Genomic DNA, 23,278 nt, shown 5'->3' with positions numbered 1-23,278 from the left:
CTCTTTATTAGGTAACAGCACTCTCCTGTTTGGGGAGATATTCTCTTCCTCTGCTTCTCCTGTGTGATTCTGGAAGGGCTTTCATACACAGAATCTCATTTCCCTGGCCAAGGGTGCAAACATATACTTCAGTCAAGCTCACTACAGTTTTCTACATCATTGACTCTAGTCATGCATCTAAGAGTTTGAGATATAATTGATACTAAGTCAATGAGTCCCTCCCTGAGACTCATGTACACTGAAAGAGACAGTCTTTCTTTTCTTCAGGGCAATGCTTCTCTCAAAATTTAGCATACTTCAATATTAACTGGACAGTATGTTAAGGCACAGATTGAGGATGGAAAGCCCAGGTCCAGAGTTTCTGAGTCAATAGGTCTGGGATGTGACCATGGCATTTGCATTTCTAACAAGTTCCTAGGTGTTGCTGATGCTGCTGGTTCAGCATCAGCAACTATGAGAACCACTTCTCTGGAGTCACTTAGTTAGGATGATATCAGCCTAAAACCACCAGTGACTGCTTCCCTTGCTATGCAGATAAAGTTTGCTCATTTTTAAAATGGTATGTGATAAGGTCAAAGCCCAAGAGGTAGAGAAGAAGAAAACAATGAAGATATGAGATAAAGAATGGTGAGCTCACCATTTAGGCTCTGGATCCAGTTGACCCGTTGACTGGTTCCATCTCTATTTTTCCCCAGTTATATGAATCAATAAATGTTCTATCCATCTGATTCTAATTTGAGATGGCCTTCTATTTTTTGAAAACAAAAATTTCATGTGGTCTGTTTCCAACAATAAAGGAAAATTTATTTTGATGGCATTATTTAATGATCTAAGTTTCATTTAAGAACAGCCCCCCCCCCCACAAATGTACAGTACTGTGGCCATGTTTAATTCTGCAGGAGGAAGATGTAAATAATTTGTACCAAAGTTTTTAAAACAGTTTTCCCATTTTCATGTGTCATACATTAGAATATATTAGTACAGAGGATCAGCGCATTGGTGATTGCTTCCTTAAGAAATAGCTACACATAATTATTTGAATTACCATTAAAAATGATATTTAATTTATCTGCTCATCATTCTCAGTTGGGTTTTAAAATAGTTCATCAACAGAGTTCAAATTATAATAATATGGGGGCAGCATAATATTTCATATATTTGGAAAATACCCACAATTATTTTGTATGTTTGCACTATCTGCTTTACTAATTCCTGAGTGGCTCAAACCACAGAACCTATTCAGAAGTTTAAATACATTTTCAAAAATAAAAGTGGAAGAACAGAAGAGAGTGGTGCTGGGAATATCCTGGAGAAGAATTTTGATGATCCTGCTAGGTAATTAACACAATAAGTAATGCCTTCCTTGCATGATCTCTCAATTCCCCCACAGAGACAAAGTCAAAGTCTTTTTATCTTTTATTTCATCCCCATTTCTAAGGATCTTTTCTTTATACATCACTGAAAAGTCCTTCATTTCTCATTAATGCTTTAAGTACAAAACTAGTTCTGGTGATGATATAATTTTTCCCAAGTCTAAATTAGGTTTCATAAAGAGCATTACAAAGTCAAAAGGCAGAACTCACACTGTTCTACTATTTTACTTGTTTTTATATGAATGAAGAAACATTGAGTTTCAGAAGCTTGTTTTCTTTGTATTCTTTTCCTTTTCAAATCAAATTTTTATAGTTGACTTAGCATTTATTGGACCAAAAATAGCAGAAGAGGTCAGTTTTACACTTTTTATTCTTGCCCAGATTTCAAAAAGATACATAGAGTTTCATTCAATAGAGAACATTTGTATATGTAGCCAAGGAAAGAACCATCTAAATTTTAGTAAAAATTTTCTGTGTATTTGCATCATATGAAACTCAACTTATTAAAACCCAATTTTTATTGGTTTCTTGTTTTCTTGGGATTTTGATTAATCAGAATTATCTCATTCTATGGACATTGCAGATACTAAACGTGGCCACTGGGATATTCAACAAAATTTTGCATGTTCTTTTTTTAATTGTCTGCACTCTAAAATGTTGTCTATTCATCAGCAAGCATATACCAAACATCTGTTTGGAACAGCAATTACATTAAGCACAACTGAGAATACAAAACTTTCTCTCTCAAAAAAGTTCTAATTAACTATGAAGAGAGTATACATTATACACACCGACACACACACATTCTGTATGTATACACACACATATACATACACATGCATATATACATATGGAACTTTTTTAGTATTTTTGTAATATTGCTTAATTTCTATTTTAATTGCCCATCCAATATTATGGGCAAATAATGTCATATTAGTCAATTCTTGGTATACATAGTCATTTCTATTTCAAAATTAGTTAACTGAGGATTTATCTCTTCCCTGATTGCTTTCTGGGAGGTAGCTAATTCCCAGGACCTATTTAGCCTTCCTTGGAGCATTGTGTGGTGAGAGGAGGGAAGAAGGGTATTTGGACCTCATCATCGGTGTCTGTCTATACTGGCACGTGCTGATGTGATGCTCATTCTCCTGTCTGGTCTTGGGCAGGACCATCCCTCCAACCACTGAGATGTCTATCTCACTGTCAATCTCCAGTCCATTTCATTTTGCCCAATTCATCCAAACTTAGAGGCCACTCTTGCTATTTCTTTGTCCCTGTCTGGTACCTAGGAGACTTTTGTTCTCTCTACGTCACTTTAGGACTGTGGGAGACTTGGAGTCATATCAATTTACTATGTCCAAGCGTGAACTCTTGGTTTTATCTCAAAACTGCTTTTTCTGATTCTTCCACATCTCAGTGAATGACATGACCATCAACCCAGCTTCTCAGGGAAAGATCTAAAAGTCTTCCCTAAATGTAAGTTGGTGCAACCACTGTGGAAAACAGCATGGAAGTTCCTCAGAAAACTAAAAATAGAATTACCATATGATCCAGCAATCCCACTCCTGGGCATATATCCAGACAAAACTATAATACTAAAAGATACATGCACCCCTATGTTCATAGCAGCACTATTCACAATAGCCAAGACATGGAAACAACCTAAAGGTCCATTGACAGATGAATGGATAACGAAGACGTGGTACATATATACAATGGAATATATTGTATATATGTACAATACATATATATAATTCTCAGCCATAAAAAAGAATGAAATAATGCCATTTACAGCAACATGGAAGCAACTAGAGATTATCATACTAAGTAGGTCAGAAAGAGAAAGACAAATATCATATGATATCACTTATATGTGGAATCTAAAATACAACACAAATGAACATATCTATGAAACAGAATCAGAATCATGGACATAGAGAACAGACTGGTGGTTGCTAAGGGAGAGGAGGTTGGGGGAGGGATGGAGTGGGAGGTTGGGGTTTGCAGATGTAAGCTTTTATACATAGAACAGATAAACAACAAGGTCCTTCTGTATAGCGCAGAGAACTATATTCAACATCCTATGATAAACCATCATGGAAAAGAATATAAAAAAGAGAATATATGTGTGAGTGTGCATGTGTGTGCACGTGTGTGTGTATAACTGAATCACTTTGCTGTACAGCAGTAATTAACACAACATTGTAAAACAACTATACTTCAATTTAAAAGAACGATAAAAGTCTTCTTTAATCACATGTGCAAGTCTTTTTCTTCCTACTTCTCATTATCTCCCAGTCCTCAGTTACTGCCCTGATCTGAGCATCCACTACCTCTCATCTGTTCCACTGCAATAGCTTGCTTACTGGTTCTCTTTCTTCATCTTGATTTTTCTTCAACCCATTTTCCATACAGCAGTTAAAGTGAAAATGGTTGCTCAATGCCTTCCCGCTGCACTGAGATTAAAAAACCTAAGTTCTGTACTATGGCCATCTTAGTCCACATGGATTTGTCCTCTGCTGCTTCTCCAAAATTACCTTGGTCTACCCCTCATCACATCACACCCCACCCCACTATACTCTGACCAGTTTATTTTTCTTTCAGCTATTTTCTCACATCAAGAATATTCATGACTCCCTTTTGCACAGATTATTTTCTTATCCTAAAATTCTCTTCCCTCCTTTATTCACCTGGCTGATTTTTTAATATGTTTCCCATAATTTCCCCATAAAAGGCTTTCATGCTCAGGCTATTCAGATGGATCCCCTTTCCCTGACCTCCTTTACTCTCCCTCATTCTAGCCTGTTTGAACTACAAAACTATGTCCATTTTTTATCCCTATATTTCTGTAACTGTTCTCAGTACTCAGCAATAGAGGAGGCACTCAAAAGGATCTGTTGAATTAGGTACCAAATGGGCTGGGACAGAAAAAAGTTACATCCAGCACATTAATTTTCTCTTTCAAAGCAGTATTTCAAGGACAACTTAAAGGTATCTTGGAAATTCACCCTGAAAATCCCTGAGCTTTAACTTTGTTTAATAACCAAAACCTTTAGAGTACTTCTTGAATCCCCTCTCTCTAGCTCATCACCATGGGTCTTAAATCAAGTCCTGATAATATTATAATCCAAACATTTTGCAAAACTGGGCATTACCCTTCTCCACTTCCTGGTCTAAATCACCACCATCTCTGGTCCCAAGCTTCATAATCAACAGCTGAGCAGTAGCCTTGTCTCTGGTCTTGCCTTCCTCAAATCCAATCTCCAGCCAGCAGCCAGAGTGACTTTTCTAATCTTTTAATAGCCTCCCCCTCCCATTGTTTTGGAGATAAAGGCAAAGATCCCTAACAACATTCCTACAGTCCTTTACAATCTGCTTGTCACCCACCTTCCTAACATCGTCCTTGCCAATCCCTCTCACTCATTTGCAAAAGAACCTCTCCTTGACTTCTCTGAGATTGCTCCTGCCTCCGGACCTCCCTAGAACATTATCATCTGCCATCCAAGCCAGACTTTCTCTAGTCTACTCCTACTTTTCCTTCAGTAACCAACCTAAACATTCCTCCTGAAAAGCCCTTCTGTTGCCAATACTCTGAACTAGACCAATTCCTCCTGTTACAGTTTCTAGTCACATGGAATTTTCTGTCAAAATATCCCTCATAATTTATTGTAATTATACATTGGATGTCTATTTTTTCACTTCAGACTAAAAATACACATTTCTGAAAGGAGAGCCTAAGTCTGACTTCTTGTCCCAAATATCAACAGTACCTGGTACAGTCTAATATAGAGCAGACCCTTGACAAATTTCTATTTAAATAACAAGCTTGGACATGAAAGAGACTCCTATCTCCAAAGTTCCAAAAAGACCACATGTGTCTGTGTCTGCATGTGTGCACACGTTTGCACGTGTCTGTGTTCTCACCATAGACAACATCAGAATATTAAAACCATAGGTAACAAATGAATGTTGAAACTCTCCCACTGCAAGAAGCCCAGAGAATCCTGGAAGATGCAGATTTCCATTTCCATCTCCTAAAATGAGACAATGTGTGTTTACCTCCAGATTCTATCTGGAAATTGGGAACCCCCTCCTTTCTCCCGCTGCCCCAGGCAGTCCTTGGAGGATAATTTGAAAACTAGAGGAGAGTCTATTCTGTCTTTCTAGAAGCCTTTATACACACACAGCATCCTTGGGTCATAGATTTTCCAGAGCAGTCATGATGTCAAATAGAAGATCTCATTATCTCCCTAAGCACACTTGTAAATATCTGACGTGGCATCCTAATGGTTGGGTCAGAAAATATGGACACTGGCCCTACACAGAACTACTCTGAGGGCAAGATGCCCACCCTTAGCAACCTGCAGCATTGGGTGTCAGGAGTGGGAAAAAGCTTCAAATAATTGTTTGGACCATCTGTATTCCCTCCACTCTGCCTTCACTGCACCTGACACCACCTTAAGATGAGGAGAAAGGTATTCTGTCATTAAAAGTCCCTGTGCCCTTTTTAAATTATATCTTCTGGAACTGCATGTACCACCCACTAAATTAAGTGGAGCCTATATACAGCACTTGTCATTATCACTCAATACATAGCAAAGGCTCAATGAATGATGGTTTGATTAATGTGTTAACTTAGTTGAACATGATCCCCAAAGAGTAATAGATATTTAGTAACTTCTCAGAGGTCTTAAAGCTGCTTTACCTGATAATTTAATATTCATAAGGAAGATTGAGTCTTAGTTTTACTGTACAGTTACCCCTTGAACAACATGGGTTTGAACTGCATGGGTCCACTTATACAGGGATTTTCTTCAATAATTATTACATGATCCATGGTTGGTTGCATCCGTGGATGTGGATGTGGAAAGCTGACTGTAAAGTTATACATGGATTTTTTACTTTGCAGAAGTTCAGAGCCCCTAACCACTACATTGTTCAAGAATCAACTGTAATTCACAGGTGTCTTTCAAAACTGTATTAAAATAGAAAAAAAATGTTATTTTTATTACTTCAACTATATCATCATCTTAATTATTCTATAATCCTTTTAAGCACTGTTCATATGCATATCATATGCATATGTAAAATATTCTGACAAATGATCAAAAGGAGGCTTTTTCTACAATGGAGTTACTTCCGTTTTAAATTAATATTTATTTCCAAGGAAAGATATCTCATGCGGTATTAATTCATGAATCAAAAGCATAAATTAGACAGAGTTGGTTAAATGCTAAAGAGATTGCAAATGGCAATTATCAATAGTAACTGCAACCGTAAGAATAAAACTTTCTTCCTTTGCACAAATATCTCTTTACTGGGAACACACCTGTGAATTTAACATGCCAAACACTAAATACTGTAAAGAGAAATACAACATACTACAAAATCAGAAACAGATTTTTAAATAACAAAGTCATTTACAGCTTGCTTGACTTTTCTGCTACTTTATTTTCTTTGTCTCTGTAGGAAACTGTTGGGCTAAGAAAGGAGAGATCTATGGCTAGCAGTTTTTAAAAAAGAGAATGTTATCACTTGAAATGAAAAAAACTAACACTTAATGGCCTGGCCACAGAGAGTGGCTCTTCCTGGAAACATGGCTTTCATAAGTAAATACATCTGTGAACTAGCCTGTTGTGAATTTTCCAGTGTCAAACGTATATTAGAGACCTAAACACTAAAACATGTTTCTTACAATGCAAAGTACATCAGTGCAATGAGTTACCAAATCACATAGTTGATATATTATGCTATTAAATTATTTATACATTGTATTTATAAATATACTGAATAGAGATGATCTAAGAGAGTACATGAGAAGTAAAATATAACTGCTCATACAATTTATGCAACTTTTCTTCAGGTTTAACTAATTAGAAAGTGTGTGAGTTTTTTTTTTTTTTTTTTTTTTTAGCATTTAAGTAATTACAATTATAAAGAGCTAAAGGGAATTGTGATTATACTGAGAGGCATCATTTAGAGAGCACAGTACAGAAATACTCAAATTAGAACACCAGAAAAGCTCAAAATTAATGAGTTAAGGGTTTACTTTAAGAAGTTAGAAAAGAATTCCAGAATAAATACAAAGAAATTAAAAAGAAGATAACAAAGATGAGATCATTAACTCTACAGAAAATAAAGTCACAGAAGAGAGTATCAAAAAACCCAAATCTGTTTCTTTGAAAAGGAAAAGGAAATAGACAAATCTCTGATAATTTTTTTCAAGAAAGACAAAGAGAGAATGCGTATATTAAAGGATAAATAATATTAGGAAGGAAAAGTGAGAAATAAATGCAGATCCAGAAAAATTAAAAGAATGTTAGTAAAAATATGAATAATATAAACCAGTATCTTCTAATAATATGAAAACATATGAAATGGGCAAATATATATATGTTTTTATTGTTTACATATGCTGCATATATTTTCTCCTCATGTACCTCACCTGTTCATTTTCCTTATTGTGTCAATTGTGTCTTTTGGTGAGCAATGTTCTAAATTTCATGTAGCAAAATTTACCAAACCTATTTATTTCATGGTTAATGCTTCCTCTGTCTTACTATTTATTTCTTCTTGAGTCACTTTGTGTTTTATATATATATTTATCTCATATAATTTATATAATTATATAATATTTAATATATGTATATATAAAAAACACAAAATGACTATACTTACTATTTCATAAAACAGTCATTTGTGAGATAATACATATAGTTGAATCTGCAGATGTGAAACCCGTGGGTAAGGAGTGCCAACTCTCATCATTGAACTATGCTATTTTATACATAAAAGGGACCTGAGTATCTGCGGATTTGGTTATCTGTGGGGGCCCCTGAAATCAATCCCCCATGGATATTGAGGGACAACTGTAATAAATATTGAATGGATAATGTGTTATTTAATGAGGATTTTTAGGAGAAAAGGGTCTGTGGACACACATGGAACCACTGTATACAACATGTACAGCTGTATACAATGTTGTGTATGTTGTATAAAATGAACCATTATATACAACTATACATTGTATACAGCTGTACATTGTGTACAGCTGTACATGCTTATCCCCACAATGAGTACGTGGCCAGGTGAGTGAGGACTGAGCCAGCCTGGGCTTTGCCAGGTGTTACTACTACTCTAGGACTTCCCAGTGGCCTAACTGTGACCTGGGAGTCTTTAAAATAGTGGATGTAACACAAGATATATCTTAAATTCTGTATAACTGACACTTTTTCTCCTTATAATCTCAGAAGAAACACAGACTTAGCTCATTTTATAGGGGGTGGATGTTACAGACAGGGGACCAGGGAACAGATGATGGAGGGAAAAGTTATTTCCAGCTGCTCTACTTCTAACTAATGAGGCTCTTTCTGCCCGTTCTCAGGAGAAATCCCACTTTATTGGGTTTACACATCAATGACTTTTTAAACATTTCCTTTGGATATCTTACAAAATGATGTACAACAGTGTTCACAGCTGAAGGTGGAGAAGGTTTTCCTCCCTTCATTCAACCACCCCATTCTTGACAGCGCTGGACTGATTCTCCCTCCTTCATTGGCCACTCTGGGAAGGGAATGTCTGTGTGTCCTTTAGGACTTTCCTTTCTGATACAATGGCACCTGATGGAGTGATGCTTCTCTATCTTGAAACATTTCATAAAATGTAGTTTATGAGATGATACCCACTCTCTTTTTCCTTTTTTTCTTTTGAATATGGAATCAACCTCCACCCAAAGAAAAATAAATGTCCTAGATCATAATCCTTTTTTTTTTTTTTTTTTTTTTGTTTTGTGTACACGGGCCTCTCACTGTTGTGGCCTCTCCCGTTGTGGAGCACAGGCTCCGGACACGCAGGCTCAGCGGCCATGGCTCACGGGCCCAGCCGCTCCGCGGCATGTGGGATCTTCCCGGACTGGGGCACGAACCCATGTCCCCTGCATCGGCAGGCGGACTCTCAACCACTGCGCCACCAGGGAAGCCCCATAATCCTTTTGATAAGCAATCATGGTGAAACAACATACAAAGTCCCTATAAATTACTATGAAGAAGTGGGAAAAAAATCTTTCCCTACATAGATTATAATACATTCCCTATAAGTCGAAAGAGTTTAACCAATAAAAAGGACATATAATAGCAAGCATTATAGTACATAAGACATAATTAAACAAGATATTGAGAGCATGAGCTAATCGATCATTGAGAAATTATTCCTTTATTCAATCTTAATTTCCAATATCTATATGGAATGAACCAAAAATGTATTTTCTGTTCATCCTATTATTTATTCCTGGCCCTCATCCTATTCTCCTCTGTATCTGGTAAAGGGTGGAAGCTGACCTTGACAGCTTAATTTCATCATCTCCTGTATCAGTTGTCTTTCTGCAGGATCAGCCAATGAGGGGCACTGATGAGAGTTCGGAAAGCTTGAGCAAGGGAGAAGCCTCAGTGTTTCTTTCCCTTCCTCTCTGCTTCAGGTGGCAAATTTGGCCACAACATGTCTTTTCATAACTCCAGCTTCCACCAGACAGTCCAGTCATGCTCCCAGCTACCACCAGGAAAATGGCAGTCCCCAGATCCCAGTGATCCACTTCTTCACTCTGTCCTGTCAGTCTAGGGCTTATGGCAGCTTCCTACTTTTGCTCATCCCTGGACTGACTCAGCATCCTTTATTGCCTTCTCTGCTCCTCCATCACCTATGTAACCAAGTCTTTTCACTATACTCCTCCTGTTGCAAATACTTAGAGACGTTCCCATTTTTTCTGGTTGAATATCAACTAACAAACAATTCCATTTTATGGGTTTAAAGAGAATTTTTGAACATGCATTTTAAAAACCTGGAGAAGGCTTTTTATTGTTTAGGATACAATGAGATGGGACTCAAACATGGTGAAGCAAGAGAGGGCCTGAGCCTTGTCTTCAAGATCTTTCCTACTTCTTTCTTATGTATGTTTCCTAATGACACCTGAAGAAAGAAGCATTGTTCAATGTGCTACATTGGGACTATTTCCCCAGTTTTCCAGGAAAAACTAGACATAGTAATCAGTTTCAATTAGAACCCGTGAAGAGCACATAAATGGCAAATACTTTGGATTGAACAGGAAGAAAACCAGGTCTGTGTGCTCACAGTATCACTCAATCTGAGACATATTGTCTTGGCTGAATTACGTGATCACAAGGACAGTGCTTCCCTCCTGTGCTCTAAACACAAAATAATAAGACTTCATATATGCAAGCAAAGACTGGAATGCTAAAGACATATGGACCAAATGTGTCATCCTTCCCATTGCTCAGTTCAGGCCGAGGTGAGTAGAGCACACCTGTAGGCCAAGAGAAGCCACAGTGTAGGGGGACACTGTCTAGTCATCTGTCAAATCCATTCTACAAATAGCCACTCAGTCCCCAGTGTGGGCAAAGGAAGATGCCAATCACTATTTTTTGAAGGTCAACTTAGGGCCTTTAGATAAGAAATAGAACCAAACATGCTCTTTAAAGTTGTAAAAATGAGAAAAATCTGATTATTATATCTTATTAGAAGATAATGAATACATATGCTCTATAGTAGGTCCTGTACTATACAGTAGTCCTTGTTGTTTATCTATTTTATATATGGTAGTGTGTATCAGTTAAGCCTAAACTCCCAATTTATCCCTCCTCTCCTTTGCCCTTTGATAACCATAAGTTTGTTTTCTATGTCTGTGAGTCTGTTTCTGTTTTTTAAATAAGTTTATTTGTATCATTTTTTAGATTCCACATATAAGTGATAACATATGATATTTGTCTTTCTCTGTCTGATTTACTTCACTTAGTATGATAATCTCTAGGTCTATCCATGTTGCTGAAAATGGCATTATTTCTTTTATTCGGGCTGAGTAATATTCCAGTGTGTGTGTGTGTGTGTGTGTGTGTATACACACACTGGATCTTCTTTATCCATTCATCTGTCAGTGGACATTTAGGTTGCTTCCATGTCTTGGCTATTGTGAATACTGCCGCTATGAACATTGGGATGCATTTATCTTTTCAAATTAAGAGTTTTCTCCAGATCTATGCCTAGGATATGATTGCTGGATCATATGATAGCTCTATTTTTAGTTTTTAAGTAACCTCCATACTGTTTTCCATAGTGGCTGCAAAAGTAGGAAATTTTAAAACAGCAGAATCTGGGCCTACAATCTAGACCCACAAGCCACAGTGTGAAAATTCATTCCAACAATTTTCGTCCATTTACATACTGAATCAGCTTAATCCCATTAAGTATTTTTAAAAACAATGTTAGCCTTCTGGCATATTTATGCATTAGCATTTATTACTTCTTCAGTCTTCAACATCTGAAGAATGTTTTAAAAGTGTAGGGCTTCCCTGGTGGCGCAGTGGTTGAGAGTCTGCCTGCTGATGCAGGGGACGCGGGTTTGTGCCCCGGTCCGGGAAGATCCCACATGCCACAGAGCGGCTGGGTCCATAATCCATGGCTGCTGGGCCTGAGCGTCTGGAGCCTGTGCTCCGCAACAGGGGAGGCCACAGCGGTGAGAGGCCAGCATATCACAAAAAAAAAAAAGAAAAGAAAAAAGTGTCTTAATACCTGTAGCAAAGACACTGCTGGTGCCCTCCCCACATCGCCTCACCTGTGCCATTTCAGTGGCCATCAAACTCACATCCAGCTACTGGAACCTGCTTTTCTTTGTCTATGGATTTTTTCTTGACACTGGAACCTGTTTCTTACACCCTTGTGCCAGGTAAGAACAGCCAGGAAATTCATGGCCCCAGGAGCAACCCTCAACCAATAAGCTTCCTTCTTTGGTGGCATTTATCTGAGGGATGATATGGAGAGTCCCTAGTACATAAGAACTAGTTGCCTGATGCTTTGCTTGGTAATGTGCCTTTCATTGTCTGCCTTTGCTGCCCTGAATCACTGCCCTACTCCCTTCTCAGGATTCCCTTCACCGCCAAAACCAACTAGTATTTAGTTGGTCTCAGGGAATCCAAACAGACAAACCCAAATTATGTCTCAATCCTCTGGGGGCACATCAGCCAACCACAGCAAAGTGAATTAGACTCATGTATAGTTTCTAGGGGAGAAGTAAGTGAATAGATGCGTCTTCTGATAAAGCTGCAGTGATTACTGGAGAAAACAATCATTAAGGAAACACTTTACCTTTCTGTGCTCTATTTTCTCACAATTTCAGCACATCTGGCTTATCTAACCAGGGTACCTTTGGGCACAACCCCATTAAAAAAAGCCCTACTCTGGAAATCCAGATAATAGAGGGCCCAGAAACAAAGGCTATGGATATCTCACCATTGTCATTATAATCTACCATGCTCACTAACAGATCAGCTTTGCTTCTTCATTTATTAGTTTGCCATTTAAGATGCCAGTGAATTATTAAAAGATTGTATCCTTTCCCAACCAGGATGATGATAGTATTTTTGCTTCTCTGACTATAGAGAACTAAAATTAAAATTAGTTGCAAATTAGTGCCAATTTAGCTTACTTTTCAGCATCTCAAGCAGTGAACTGTGAAATGGTTGTGATAAAAATGCATTTATTCTTTCTGAGTCATGGCATCAGGTTGCTGTTTGGGGGAGGTAAATGTGTGATCTTTCCGGATACAGTTTTGCAGCTCATTTTAATAGACTTTACACAAAGGGCACTGGCTTCCAAAAACAGGAGTATGTGTGTACATCAGGACGTACTTGCATCGTCAGCATCAGCCCCTAAGTCTTTTCATTACTTATCATCTTTCCCACCTCACAAGCCATTACACAGTAGGGTAAAGAGTAGCTCTTTCCTGTGAGAGTGAGTCACCTTTTGAGTTCAGATTGCGAGTTCAGCTTAGACAAATGAAAAGAACCAAAATGTGAGCTTATTGAGGGAAACACTCTATTTCCATCTCTTTCTGGCAAAACATAAGCAAGGTCTGAATTAAGAAGGCATTATTGGGTTGAAAAAAATCGTAACAATGGTAAATTGGTGTTTTCGGTGCTTTTTGTCAGTTCTCATTGGTCAAAGAGAGAGAAACCAGATCACATCTACAAACAAATGCTGTGAATGTTTAGAACAAGTGCCATCACACTGTTAAATGATAAAAGTCAAAAAGAACATTGTCAGGAGAGGGAAATAAAGACTGCCAGGGAACTCGAAAGGTATTTGAAGCCACTCTCCATGCTCTGTTAGTGTTTTTACATACTCAGTAATATAAAGGAAGCAGGAGCTTAGAGTCCAGGGTGAAACAAGAAAACAAGCACGTTATACTAACAAGACGAAGAGGCAGAGATTCCACTGTCACAGAGAACGTCACGTTGCTTAATTTCAACTTAAAGGGTGACTTGAATGCCTGGCCTTATGGAAATTTAGTGCTTTGTTATGGTTCATCTGAACTTGTCAGTTGGCCCCAAGCTGCGATAATCAACTTTTCAATGTCAGACTCATTTACTCCTCGAAGAATCCTGAAATAGCCATTCTCTCCCCAGGACTTTCCCCAGGAATTGGCAGCAATCTGCAGAAAAAAAAAACAAAAAAAACCTGAATAATACTTGGATATTTTTTAATCCAACCTGTAAAGTTACAGGGGACTCTTATGTAGCTTTATATGCTTTTGACTTATAGATTGTGATTATTAAGAACCTACACATTTTGAAAAGAAGAACAAAACAATTTATTATTCATTAATTACATTAATATGCATATATACTCATGTTCATGATAACCAGAATTGATGAATTCTCCCAGAGTACAATAATAACATATGAGACTTTGAAATGCCACATCAGAAAATGACACACGCTGCAGTTACAGAGTGTCTATTATGTGACTGGCCCTGTGCTAAACATGGGAGGAACCATGATAAAAAATATCCTGTGTTCAGGGAGCTTATGGTCTAATGAAGGATGGTCAATGTAAGGCAAGTACTAAGGTAGATATATGCACATGGAGAAGCATCTCACTCATCTAAATGGTTCAGGGAAGTTGTCATGATGTACCACATGATGCATATTAAAGCCTAGGAGTAAATTAACCAGATTAAAAACATGGAGGAAGGGAGATTCAGGTAAACAGTAAAAACATAAATATCAAAGCATGAAGCAGCATGAAGCAGAGAAATGAAGCAACAAAATTGTTATCATTAGATCATAAAACAGAAGAAGGTTGGTAGTTTATGAGGCTAGAAGGGGAGGAGAGGAAATCCATACTGAGAAAATAATGGTGAAAATGATGACAAGTTGTTGAGTTACTTCCAGCAGGAGTGCAGGTGGACAAATTTATATTTTGATTACATTATTCTGTATGAACTGAAATGGATGAATTTAAAAGGGTAGGAAAAAAAACCCACAGGGATGTAAACAGCTCTTTGCAGGAAACCGTCCTCAGCAGGAAACCCCTTTTCTTGTCACTTTAGCAAAGCTATATTTTAACTAAACTTAAACCGTCCACCCCCACGCTCTGCTCATCTCTGACCCAAGCACAGTTTTCAAATCTTTTGATCACACACTACCTTGCCTAATCTGTTGGTTCTTCCCATAGATCAAAGAAGTAGAAATGAAGAATAAATAACTAACAGATGACCAGATCTCTTCTCTAGCTTCCCCTTCAGTGATCTCCAGAACAAACTGTGTGAACAAGATAGAAACTAAAGAAAGATCACAAAAGTGGACAAGCCTGCAGGCAGTAGGGGATGGCAAGGACTCTGACCCCCTATCCCAATGATTAACTGAGATTACTTCCCCTTTTCCCTTTAAAACTTTCATGGCCAAGAAGAATCTTTGGAGTTGGTTTTTGGGGGACACAAGTCTGTCTTCTCCCCAGATTTCTGACTTTCTGATTAAAAGCAATTTTCCCTTCCACCTTTCTGGACTCTCAGTTCTGTTGCATTAATCTATTTGTCTGTTTTTATGCCAGTATCATACTGTTTTGATCACTATAAATTTATAGTATAACTTGAAATCAGGAAATGTGATACTCCTTGCTTTGTTTTTCTTTCAAAGGACTGCTTTGGCTACTTGGGGTCTTTTTTGTTTCCATATAAATTTTAGGATTTTTTTTTTCAATTTCTGTAAAAAATGCCATTGGAATCTTGATAGGGATTGCATTGAAGATATAGATGTTTTCAGTAGTATTGAAATTTTAACAATATCAATTCTTCCCCTTCATGAACACAGGATACCTTTTCATTTATTTGTGACATTTTTGATATCTTTCATCAATGTCTTATAGTTTTCAGAGTAGAGACCTTTCACCTCCTTGGTTAAGTTTATTCCGAAGTTTTTTCTTTTTTTTTTTTTTGATGCTATTGTACATGGGATTGTTTGTTTTCTTTATTTCTTTTTCAGATAATCTGTTGCTAGTGTCTAAAAGGCTACTGATTTTTGTATGTTAGTTTTGTTATCCTGTAATTTTACTGAATTAATTGATTTGATCTAAAAACTTTTGGGTGAAGTCTTTAGGATTTTCCAAACAGGTATACCTTGGAGATTTTGCAGGTTCAGTTCCAGAACACTGCAATAAAATGAATAGCACAATAAAGTGAGTCACATAAATTTTTTGGTTTCCTAGTGCATATAAAAGTTATGTTTACACTATACTGTAGTCTTTTAAGTGTACAATAGCATTACATCTAAAAACAAATGTGCATACTTTAATTAAGGATATTTTATTGTTAAAAAATGCTAACCATCATCTGATTATTTAGCAAGTTGAAATATTTTTGCTGGTAGAAGTTTTAAAATACTGCAAGAATTACCAAAATGTGACACAGAGACACAAAGTGAGCAAATGCTTTTGGAAAAATGGTGCCAATAGACTATTCAATATGGCCTATTGCCACAGATCTTCAATTTCTACAACAAAACAAAACAAAAAAACCAATATTTGTAAAGTGCAATAAAGTGAAGTGCAATGAAACATGGTATGCCTATATAAACTGCAAATAGAGACAGTTTTACTTCTTCCTTTCCAATTCTGATGGTTTTTATTTCTTTTTCTTGCCAGATGGCTCTGGAAAGGACTTCCAGTACTATGTTGAATAGGAGTGGTGAGAATGGGCACCATTGTCTTGTATCTCATCTTAGAGGAAAAGCTTTCAACCTTTCACCATTAAGTACAATGTTATCTGTGAGGTACATTCCTTCTATACTTGTTAAGAGTTTTTATCATTAACAAATGTAGAATTTTGTCAGATGTTTTTTCTGAATCTATTAAAATTGCTATATAATTTTTTCTTTCATTCTATTAATGTGATGTTTCACATTGATTGGTTCATGTGCGTTGAACCATCCTTGCATACCAGGTATAAATCACATGTGATCATGGTGAATGATTCTTTTAATGTGCTGCTAAATCAAATTTGCTGGCAATAAAATGCTGTCTTTTTTGGTACACAGGCCTCTCACTGTTGGGGCCTCTCCCGTTGTGGAGCACAGGCTCTGGATGGGCAGGCTCAGTGGCCATGGCTCATGGGCCCAGCTGCTCCGTGGCATGTGGGATCTTCCCAGACCGGGGCACGAACCCACGTCCGCTGCATCGGCAGGCAGACTCTCAACCACTGCGCCACCAGGGAAGCCCTAAAATGCTGTCTTAATTGCTGTAGATTTATATAGTCTTGAAACCTGATAGTGTACATCCTCCAACTTTTTTCTTCTTTACTGTGACTATCTCGGGTACTCTAGGTCTTATGCATTTCCATTTAAAGTTTAGAATCATCTTTTCAGTATAATCCTCTCTCCCCCTCCAAAAAAAAAAAAAATCTCTGCTGGGACATAGATTAGGATGTTACTAAATTAATAGATCAATTTGGGAAAGTTAATCTAGAGACTTCCAGGTCATCAATATGGTATAATTCTCCTTTTAGCTAGGTCTTCTTTAATTTCTCATAACACTAAAAATCTTGCACATTTTTCATTGACATATTCCCTAGGTTTTTATTTATTTATTTTTGGCTGCATTGGGTCTTCATTGCTGCGCACAGGCTTTTCTCTAGTTGCATCATGTGGGGGGCTACTCTTCATTGTGGTGCACGGGCTTCTCATTGTGGTGGCTTCTCTTGTTGCGGAGCATGGGCTCTAGGCACACGGGCTTCAGTAGTTGTGGCATGCAGGCTCAGTAGTTGTGGCTCGTCAGCTCTAGAGTGCAGGCTCAGTAGTTGTGATGCACGGGCTTAGTTGCTCCACGGCATGTGGAATCTTCCCAGACCAGGGCTCGAACCCATGTCCCCTGCATTGGTAGGTGGATTCTCAAGCACCACCAGGGAAATATTTACCTAGGTTTTTAACTAGTTACATCATTTTTTTTTTGTATTAGGACTTTAATTGGGCAAAAAGGTTATTTTCTTCACAACGGTTACATTAATAAAAGGCTTTAAGCTGAAATTAGTCATTAAACCTAAGTCACTTGTATTTTCAAAAAACCAAGAAACAAATATAGACCAAAAATAATTACTTTCTCTTCAAAATATTTATAAAACTGGAAAGACTATCATACATAGAAAATTCTAATACTTCAAAGTAAAGCTGTGTTTTCCCTGGAAACTTGCTAAATTTTTCCTCAAAGATGTAGCAGGAGTGCAGTATAGCAGAAGCTGGACAGAGGACAGTCGCAGTTTATGCCCCTAACTAGATATTTCCTATACTTTGTCTAAGCCATCCAATTTTTGGTACTGTGCTACGGCAGCCCTAGCAAACTGATACACTTCTGTATTCCCTAGGGTTCATTTTTTATGTCGCCTACTAAATATCCCAGTAATATTCCTTAAAAAGAATAACTCAGTATAACTCTTTAAAAAGCCAGACCATGACCTAGAGACTCTGTTCAGCTTATCTCCTCCCAGCTTATCTCCTTCTCTCTATTAAATTAAACCTTCATTTAATAGAGACAGCACTTCACTTTCCTTTCAGAAATAGTTCTGTAATTTGTTCTCAGTTTTTCAAAAATAAAAAATATATTGTTGAGGGATTTCCCTGGCAGTCCAGTGGTTAAGACTCTGCACTTCCACTGCAGGGGGCACGGGTTCGATCCCTGGTCAGGCAACTAAGATCCTATGTGCTACACAGTGCAGCCAAAAAAAAAAAAAATCTGGGAACTAAAAGAGCTAAGCAAAGTCCCAGAAGGCAAGAGGGAGAGGTAATATGAAAGAGAGGTTGAGAGACATAGAGGATAATACGAGAAGGACAATCACCTATTTAATAGAAAGGTCCAAAAGTAAAGGAAGGAAAGATGGTATATTCAGCTATCATAACTGAGACCTTTATAGTAGTCATCAATACCATGAATCCTCAGAACTGGAACACAAAAAGCCGCAATTCTTACACAAAATTTAACACTACAGATACTACAGCAATATAATCAGAATTATTTTGGTAATGTCAGGTCTACTCTCAGATCAGAAATTTCCTGGAGCGTAATCTCTCTCTCTCCTGGAATTTTAATTTCTGTAAGTAAAGACAGCAAGGTGTTTCTCTCACTGCTATAGATATAAGTAGAAATAATTATGAACTAGATGCAATACATGTAAGAAAAGGCAATAAGTTCATTATGAATTACAGTAATTATGACCCTTAGTAAAATGACATATCCCATTCAAAGAATTTCACACAAATATAAGAGTCTAAAATATATCCTAATTTTCAGGGACTGGCAATCAAATCTGCTATTTTATGATTCAATATGGAGTATAAAATACTTTCACCAGTAAGGGTTGGATTAAACAAATTTTCTTTTTAACACTTCACTCAGATTCTCCCTTGTCGCTTCTAAAACTACGATTTTTTTGTTTATTTATTTATATATTTATTTATTATTAGTCATCCATTTTATACACATCAGTGTATACATGTCAGTCCCAATCTCCCAATCCATCACACCCCCACCCCACCCCACACCGATTTCCCCCCTTGGTGTCCACACGTTTGTTCTCTACATCTGTGTCTCAATTTCTGCTCTGTAAACCACTTCATCTGTACCATTTTCTACGTTCCACATATATGTGTTAATATAAGATATTTATTTTTCTCTTTCTGACTTACTTCACTCTGTATGACAGTCTCTAGATGCATCCACATCTCTACAAATGACCCAATTTTGTTCCTTTTTAAGGCAGAGTAATATTCCATTGTATATATTTACCACACCTTCTTTATCCAATCATCTGTCGATGAGCATTTAGGTTGCTTCCATGACCTGGCTATTGTAAACAGTGCTACAATGAATATTGGGGTGCATGTCTCTTTTTGAACTATGGTTTTCTCTGGGTTCTGGGTCATATGGTAATTCTATTTTTAGTTTTTTAAGGAATCTCCATACTGTTCTCCATAGTGGCTGTATCAATTTACATTCCCACCAACAGTGCAAGAGGGTTCCCTTTTCTCCACACCCTCTCCAGAAACTGTTGTTTGTAGATTTTCTGATGATGCCCATTCTAACTGGTGTGAGGTGATACCTCATTGTAATTTTGATTTGCATTTCTCTAATAATTAGTGATGTTGAGAAGCTTTTCATGTGCTTCTTGGCCATCTGAATGTCTTCTTTGGAGAAATGTCTATTTAGCTCTTCTGCCCATTTTTGGATTGGTCTGTTTGTTTTTTTAATATTGAGCTGCATGTGCTGTTTATATATTTTGGGTATTAATCTGTTGTCCATTGATTCATTAGCAAATATTATCTCCCATTCTGAGGGTTGTCTTTTGGTCTTGTTTATGGTTTCCTTTACTGTGCAAAATCTTTGAAGTTTCATTAGGTCCCATTTGTTTATTTTTGGTTTTATTTCCATTATCCTAGGAGGTGGATCAAAAAATATCTTGCTGTGATTTATATCAAAGAGTATTCTTCTTATGTTTTCTGCTAAGAGTTTTACAGTGCCCGGTCTTACATCTAGGTCTCTAATCCATTTTCAGTTTATTTTTGTGTATTGTGTTAGGGAGTGTTCTAATTTCATTCTTTCACATGTAGCTGTCCAGTTTTCCCAGCACCACTTAGTGAAGAGACTGTCTTTTCTCCATTGTATGTCCTTGCCTCCTTGGTAATAGATTAGTTGACCATAGGTGCGTGGGTTTATCTCTGGATTTTCTATCCTGTTCCACTGATCTATATTTCTGTTTTTGTGCCAGTACCATATTGTCTTGATTACAGTTGCTTTGTAGTATAGTCTGAAGTTAGGGAGTCTGATTCCTCCAATTCCATTTTTATCCCTCAAGACTGCTTTGGCTATTTGGGATCTTTTTTGTCTCCATACAAATTTTAAGATTTTTTGTTCTAGTTCTGTAAAAAATGCCACTGGTAATTTGATGGGGATTGCATTGAATCTGTAGATTGCTTTGGGTAGTATAGTCATTTTCACGATATTGATTCTTCCAATGCAAGAGCATGGTATATCTCTCCATCTGTTTGTATCACCTTTAATTTCTTTCATCAGTGTCTTATACTTTTCTGCATACAGGTCTTTTGTCTCCTTAGGTAGGTTTATTCCTAGGTATTTTATTCTTTCTGTTGCAATAGTAAATGGGAGTGTTTCCTTAATTTCTCTTTCAGAGTTTTCATCATTAGTGTATAGGATTGCAAGAGATTTCTGTGCATTAATTTTGTATCCTGCAACTTTACCAAATACATTGGTTAGCCCTAGTAGTTTTCTGGTGGTATCTTTAGGATCCTCTATGTATAGTATCATGTCATCTGCAAATAGTGACAGTTTTACTTCTTCTTTTCCAATTTGTATTCTTATTATTTCTTTTTCTTCTCTGATTGCCGTGGCTAGGACTTCCAAAACTATATTGAATAACAACGGTGAGACTGGACATTCTTGCCTTGTTCCTGATCTTAGAGGAAATGCTTTCAGTTTTTCACCATTGAGAATGATGTTTGCTGTGGGTTTGTCATATATGGCCTTTATTATGTTGAAGTAGTTTCCCTCTATGCCCACTTTCTGGAGAGTTTTTAATCATAAATCGGTGTTGAATTTTGTCAAAAGCGTTTTCTGCATCTATTGAGATGATCATATGGTTTTTATTCTTCAATTTGTTCATATGGTGTATCACATTGATTGATTTGCATGTATTGAAGAATCCTTGCATCTCTGGGATAAATCTCACTTGATCATGATGTATGATCCTTTTAATGTATTTTTGGAGTCTGTTTGCTAGTATTTTGTTGAGAATTTTTGCATCTATATTCATCATTGAATCATTGGTCTGTAATTTTGAATCATTGGTCTGTAATTATCTGTTTTTATAGTATCTTTGTCTGCTTTTGGTATCAGGGTGATGGTGGCCTCATAGGATGAGCTTGGGAGTGTTTCTTCCTCTGCAATTTTTTGGAAGAGTTTGAGAAGGATGGGTGTTAGCTCTTGTATGAATGTTTAATAGAATTCACCTGTGAAGCCATCTGGTCCTAGACTTTTATTTGTTGGAAGATTTTTAATCACAGTTTCAGTTTCATTACTCGTGGTGGGTCTGTTCATATTTTCTATTTCTTCCTGGTTCAGTCTTGGAAAGTTATACCTTTCTAAGAATTTGTCAGTTTCTTCCAGGTTGTCCATTTTATTGGCATAGAGTTGCTTGTAGTAGTCTCTTAGGATGCTTTGTATTTCTGCGGTGTCTGTTGTAACTTCTCTTTTTCATTTCTAATTTTATTGATTTTGGTCCTCTCCCTCTTTTTCTTGATGAGTCTGCCTAATAATGGTTTATCAATTTTGTTTATCTTCTCAAAGAACCAGCTTTTAGTTTTATTGATCTTTGCTATTGTTTTCTTTGTTTCTATTTCATTTGTTTCTGCTCTGATCTTTATGCTTTCTTTCCTTCTGCTAACTTTGGATTCTGTTTGTTCTTCTTTCTCTAGTTCATTTAGGTGTAACGTTAGATTGTTTATTTGAGATTTTTCTTGTTTCTTGAGACAGGCTTGTATAGCTATAAGCTTCCCTCTTAGAACTGTTTTGCTGCATCCCATAGGTTTTGGATTGCTGTGTTTTCATTGTCATTAGCCTCTAGGTATTTTTTGATTTCCTCTTTGATTTCTTCAGTGATCTCTTGGCTATTTAGTAATGTATTGTTTAGCCTCCATGTGTTTGAGTTTTTTATGTTTTTTTCCCTGTAATTGATTCCTAATCTCATAGCATTGTTGTCAGAAAAGATGCTTGATATGATTTCAATATTCTTCAATTTATTGAGGCTTGACTTGTGATGCAAGATGTGATCTATCCTGGAAAATGTTCTGGGTGCACTTGAGAAGAAAGTGTAACCTGCTGTTTTTGGATGGAATGTCCTATAAATATCAATTAAATCCGTCTGGTCTACTGTGTCATTTAAAGCTTGTGTTTCCTTATTAATTGTCTGGATGATCTGTCCATTGGTGTAAGTTAGGTGTTAAAGTCCCCCACTATTATTGTGTTTTGTCGATTTCCTCTTTTAGAGCTGTTAGCAGTTGCCTTATGTATTGAGGTGCTCCTATGTTGGGTGCATATATATTTATAATTTTTATATCTTCTTCTTGGATTGATATCTAGATCATTACATAGTGTCCTTTCTTGTCTCTTGTACCATTCTTTATTTTAAAGTCTATTTTATCTGATATGAGTATTGCTACTCCAGCTTTCTTTTGATTTCCATTTGCATGGAATATCTTTTTCCATCCCCACACCTTCAGTCTGTATGTGTCCTTAGGTCTGAAGTGGGCCTCTTGTAGACAGCATATATATGGGTTTTGTTTTTGTATCCATTCAACCAATCTGTGTCTTTTGGTTGGATAATTTAATCCATTTACATTTAAGGTAATTTTCCATATATATGTTCCTATTCCCATTTTCTTAATTGTTTTGGGTTTGTTTTTGTCGGTCCTTTTCTTCTCTTGTGTTTCCCACTTAGAGAAGTTCCTTTAGCATTTGTTATGTAGCTGGTTTGGTGGTGCTGAATTCTCTTAGCTTTTGCTTGT

At 36.9% G+C, this 23,278-nt stretch overlaps 1 protein-coding gene across 1 annotated transcript in view; it reads right to left on the bottom strand.

Annotated features, from left to right (window-relative positions):
• Positions 1-12,942: 12,942 nt before the first annotated feature.
• The window catches only part of TINAG (tubulointerstitial nephritis antigen), a 94,716-nt gene continuing 84,380 nt past the window's right edge, over positions 12,943-23,278 (bottom strand). Inside the window, exon 11 of the mRNA XM_019931386.3 lies at positions 12,943-13,869. Coding sequence (XP_019786945.1) covers positions 13,735-13,869 — 135 coding nt within the window. The 3' untranslated portion in view covers positions 12,943-13,734. The remainder of the gene's footprint in view (positions 13,870-23,278) is intronic.

The sequence above is a fragment of the Tursiops truncatus genome, chromosome 10, assembly GCF_011762595.2.
Source record: "Tursiops truncatus isolate mTurTru1 chromosome 10, mTurTru1.mat.Y, whole genome shotgun sequence".
Lineage (NCBI taxonomy): Eukaryota > Metazoa > Chordata > Mammalia > Artiodactyla > Delphinidae > Tursiops > Tursiops truncatus.
This window is presented reverse-complemented; position numbering and strand designations above follow the sequence as displayed.